The sequence below is a fragment of the Solanum dulcamara genome, chromosome 7, assembly GCF_947179165.1.
Source record: "Solanum dulcamara chromosome 7, daSolDulc1.2, whole genome shotgun sequence".
Taxonomy (NCBI): domain Eukaryota; kingdom Viridiplantae; phylum Streptophyta; class Magnoliopsida; order Solanales; family Solanaceae; genus Solanum; species Solanum dulcamara.
The window spans coordinates 72,230,798-72,235,845 of record NC_077243.1 but is presented as its reverse complement, the minus strand read 5'-3'; the positions used below and the strand labels follow the sequence as shown (position 1 = coordinate 72,235,845).

At 33.5% G+C, this 5,048-nt stretch overlaps 1 protein-coding gene across 1 annotated transcript; it reads right to left on the bottom strand.

Annotated features, from left to right (window-relative positions):
• Positions 1-419: 419 nt before the first annotated feature.
• Positions 420-1,403, bottom strand: LOC129895697 (bZIP transcription factor 11-like). The gene has a single exon (XM_055971444.1). It carries the CDS (start codon positions 1,368-1,370, stop codon positions 756-758), a length of 615 nt encoding a protein of 204 aa, XP_055827419.1. The 5' UTR covers positions 1,371-1,403; the 3' UTR covers positions 420-755.
• Between the last annotated feature and the right edge of the window lie 3,645 nt (positions 1,404-5,048).

Here is a 5,048-nt window from a genome sequence, read left to right as displayed (position 1 = left end):
AATTAGAGATCTCATGTTCAAATTCTGATAATCGACGTTAATAACTATTTCATCCTTAATTAGATATCTCGAGTTCAAAATATGAGAATGCAAAACCATATTGAAAGAGGCAAACCCTATAAATCGACGCCGCAATGCACAAATCCAATTTTGTTGGACTGCAGTACTAATTAATACCAATCATCGAATAGCTATTAAGGAATCCAAATAATATTAATTCATATTCTTTATGCTCTAGTATATATAAGTAAAATTTAATTTCTAAATAGGTTAGTATTTGGACAACAATTATTTAAGCACTAAGTTAATGAAGAAGCAATGATGATTCAAGAGGCGCACGCGTCTGAGAATGTGGAAAAGTAAGCAAAGCTATAGTTGAAATGTAACGTTAAAAAGACAACAAAAAAAAAAAAGGACTTTATATATATATAGTGAGAATACAGCCAAATTAAAATGCATAAAGTCTTTTAGTACAAACCATAATGACTGGTTTTTTTGCTTAAAAAATAAAACCGCCATTTGGTTTCCCACAACCTCAAAACTCCTATACTAGTCTAGAGACGATGTTATTCTATTAACATCTTTTAATTTACAAGAAATAGATTGAGAGAGAGAAAGAAATCTCTTTGGTTCATCTATCCATGTTTAAGGTATATAGTGCTTCCAACCTATGTTATACAGATTCTTTAAAAATGTCACAATATTTTTATATAGTTCGAATAACATATATTAGAAGATGCTAGCAAGCATGTCTTTTAATGATGATTTATTATAGGTTGATTAATGAAATATGGTATTTGTTCCACGTATAAATTATTGCATGGCCATGCATGGGAATTGTACAAGTGTTGCTGAAGTTGCCGTACACTTAAGATTTCACGTATACCCTCGAGTCTCTGTCGGAGTAAAATCGATTCGGTTCGTAGCATCTCGTTGTTTCTCTCGACAAGTTGGCAATCACCGGTTACGAGTCGAACCCGGTTCGTTAAATCCCGGTTTTCGACTTTAAGCCGATTCGATTGGTCCCTCAAGTTCTCCAAATATGTTTGCTTTCGCTTGCGGGATCGCCTGGCTGACTCGCGATTTGAAATCATACGCTTTCGCTTTCTCTCCTTTATAGACAAATCATCCGATCCAGAATACGGGCTATCGTTAGAAGAATCAGGTTTAGATTTGTTAGGGCCTGAACCGGAGTCATGTGAAATTAACGATTCAGGAGTTGGGGATTGCATCGGTGAAAATATCAATTCTATCCCTTGTTCAGGGAATATAAAAGCCGATTCGATGCAATCCCATTGAGTAAAATCATCGTTAAAAGAAGGAAAGGCATTCGAAAAAAGCCCGTCGGAGGAAAGAATAGCGGACAACATGATCGGAAAATTTCTTATAGAGGGGGTGGGTGGGAAGGTAGAAGGAGTAAAGGGATGAAACTAGGTGAAGAGTGTAGTATTTAAAGGGGAAGAGTGGTGAGGGTTATTCGAGGGTAGTTTGGTCATTGTCTAACAACTTTTGACTTTTGAGTCAGGTGGCATTATTGGGTGGGGTAGTAACTAGTAATTCTACTTTTTAATATTTATTTAAAAAGAAGATTTGGTGTGATATAAGCTCCTTGGGGCCCATAGGGGGTTAAAGCTTAGTCATGAAGAAACAAAACAATGTTGGTCATCATGTGCTCACGGGTGGATCTATATTCGGTCTACGGGTCCATCCGAATCTCCTTTGTTAAAAAATTATATTGTATATATAAGATAAATTTTTAATTTATATATATATATTTAATATTGAACCTCTAAGCATAAGTCAAAGGACTAGCTCAGTGGTAAACAAAGTTTAATATTTCGTCTTAGTTTGTCTCAACTTGCGGGTTTGAATCCGAATAACTACACTTTTTTCCCTGATTTTAGGTATATTTTTAGGCTTAGTTTTTGACGTTTTTAAAATTAAATGTAAATTAAAAAATGACTTCTTAACATATTAATTTTTTTTAATTTTTAAATCTTTAATTGAAAAGTCAACAAATAAAAAAATCCTCTTTTTCTAGGGATTTCATTATTTTATTTTCTCCCCCAACTCTTCTCTTCTCTTTCGACCAATCGACCTTTTGCTGCTGAGTGCTGCCTGCTGCTCTTTGCTGCTGGCTGCTGTCCGTTCTCTGTTGTCGTTGTCCGTTGCTCGCTGTTGTAGCCTGTAAGTTCTTAGTTCTTCTTCTTTTTTTTTGTTCTAAAAATTTTCAGAATTCTATATGGCTTTAGCTTTGGTATAATGGTATTTATTGTCTTATTTATGTGCTCTTTACGATTCAGTCTCAATGTTCAATGAAGAGGTATTTCACCAAAGTTTCAAAATCAAGTTTAGCCTCTCATAGTCATAGTCAATCTAACCAAGAAGAAAATGTTAATCATTCGGAAGTATCATTACATTCTTCTCAAGAATTTAATTTAGGTTCTTTAAAGTTTGATCCTGGTGAAAGAATCTCAATATTAAACTATCATTCAAATCATCGTGATGTTATTAGAAGAGCATACCTTTTGAATGGTCCTTGGCAACCTCGTCTAGCGGTGCATGAGTATCCTCAAACAAATATTTCTGGATCAATACCTCATTTTAATCATGAATGGTTTGATGATGTATACCATGATTGGTTGGAGTATAGTGTTTGTAAAGATGTAGTATATTGTTTGTATTGTTATCTATTTAAAGACCATAACATTCATCAAGGAGGAGGTGAAGTATTTTCAAGTGTTGGGTTTAAGAGTTGGAATAAAAAGAGTAGTTTTGACAAACATATTTGTCTACCAAATAGCATACATAATCAATCAAAAAAGAAATGTCAAGATTTATCACGACAACGGCAGTCTATTCAATTTGCATTTGAGAGACAATCTAATCAACTCAAGTATGGATATTGGATTCGCTTAAGTGCTTCGGTTGATGAAGTAAGACTTCTCATAACTCAGGAATTTGCATTTCGAGGTCATAATGAATCTAAATCATCACTTAGTAGGGGTAACATTCTTGAAATTCTCTCATGGTATGCAAAAAAGTGATAAAATTTGTGATTATGTACTAGAACATGCTCCTCAAAATGTTCAAATGACATCTCCAATGATTCAAAAAGCTATTATGAGTGCATGTAAAATAGAGACCATTAAAGCTATTCTTAAGAAATTAAATGGTGATTACTTTGCCTTGCTAGTTGATGAATTCTTTGATGTGTCACGCAAGGACGAAATGGCTATTGTATTTTGATATACTGATAGAAATGAATCTGTGATGGAGCGACTTATTGACATTGTTCATGTTCAAGATACTAGTGCTTCATCTCTAAAGGAGGCAATTGTTAATTTACTTGCTCAACATTCTTTGAGTCCATCAAGTGTGCGTGGACAATATTATGATGGGGCAAGAAATATGTAAGGTGAGATCAATGGCCTTAAAATATTGATTAGACAAGAAAGTAGATCGGCTTATTCCATCCATTGTTTTGCTCATCAACTTTAACTAACTCTTGTTGGGTCTCTAAAAAGTGTGTTGAAGTGGGAAAACTTGTAGTATTGATCTCAAATTTTTTTAAATGTATTGGGATCTTCTTTTAAACGTATGGATGAATTATGTGATTCTTAAAAAGAAATAATTAAAGAGGTATTAGATATGGATGACTTTAGGGCTTGAATCAACAACTTGGTCTTTCAAGAGCTTGTGACACTCGTTGGGGATCTCATTATAAATCCTTTAATAATTTTATTATTATGTTTGGCTCTATTATTGATGTTCTTGAATCACTTTCTCCTGATGCACAAAATTTGGATGAAATAGCTAAGGGAATGGGACATATCGAAGCATGCCGAACATATGAGGTTGTGTTCATGTTGCATTTGATGAGAGATGTCTTAGCAATCACAAATGAGCTTAATAAATACTTACAAAAAAAAGGAGCTAGATATTGCAAATGCCATGCTACTTGTTGAAGTAGCAAAGAGAAGGTTGCAAGTTTTAAGGGATGATGAATGAGACTCTCTTATTGCTAAGATATCTACATTTTGTATCAAACATGATGTTTTGATACCTAACTTTGAGGAGCCATATGTTAGCTCTTTAAGACCACGACGAAAGCTTGCTAACTATACAATCTTACATCATTATCGTATTGAAGTGTTTTGCAATATTATTGATTGGCAACATCAAGAACTTAATGATCGTTTTGATTAGATGACTACCGATTTGCTCCATGAAATTGCTTGCTTAAATCCAATTAACTCATTTTCAAGTTTTGACATCAAAAAAGTAATGAGAATGGCGGAATTATATCCGGATGACTTTGATGAATCTAATATGAGTGCTTCTTGAGAATCAACTTGCAAGTTATATTGTTGATATCCGTGATGTTGATGAAAGGTTCTCCAATCTAAATGGGCTTTGTGATCTTTTTAAAAGATTAGTTCAGACAAAGAAACATTCTACTTATCATTTGGTATTCCGCTTAGTGAAACTTGCTCTACTTCTATCAGTTGTCACTGCCTCCGTTAGAAGAGTTTTTTCGGCAATGAAGTTTATCAAGAATGACTTGCGGAGCCAAATGAGTGATGATTTTTTTAGTGGTTGTTTGGTGCCTTATTTAGAAAAAGATGTATTTGATAGTAATGTTGCTATTATTAAGACATTTCAAGATACGAAACCTCGTAGAATACAATTGTAATAGTGTATGTAGTTGAATTTCAATTGTAAAACAATGTTTTGATAGGTTTATTCGTGTGTTTGGTTTCTTAATCCCCCTTCAAGGTGGTGTAATTATCACTATGTTTTGTAATACATATTAAGATATAATAATTTCTATTGTTCGATGTGTTTTTGTATTGTTTTGAAGCCATTTTATGTCAAAAAAATTTTGTGGAGGAATAGTGCTTTTACTTTGAGTTGGTGTTTATTTTAAATCTTTTTAAATGTAAAAGTTTATGTTTGCTCTCCATTTGCACTTTCAAAAGCTGAAGAGAATTCAAAAGAAACTGAAAAACTTGTAGAAAGACCTCTGCTTCTTGCAAAACAGGTAT

Coding starts and splice junctions, on each gene's coding strand:
- LOC129895697 (XM_055971444.1), bottom strand. CDS start 1,370: ATGTTGTCCGCTATTCTTTCCTCCGACGGGCTTTTTTCGAATGCCTTT.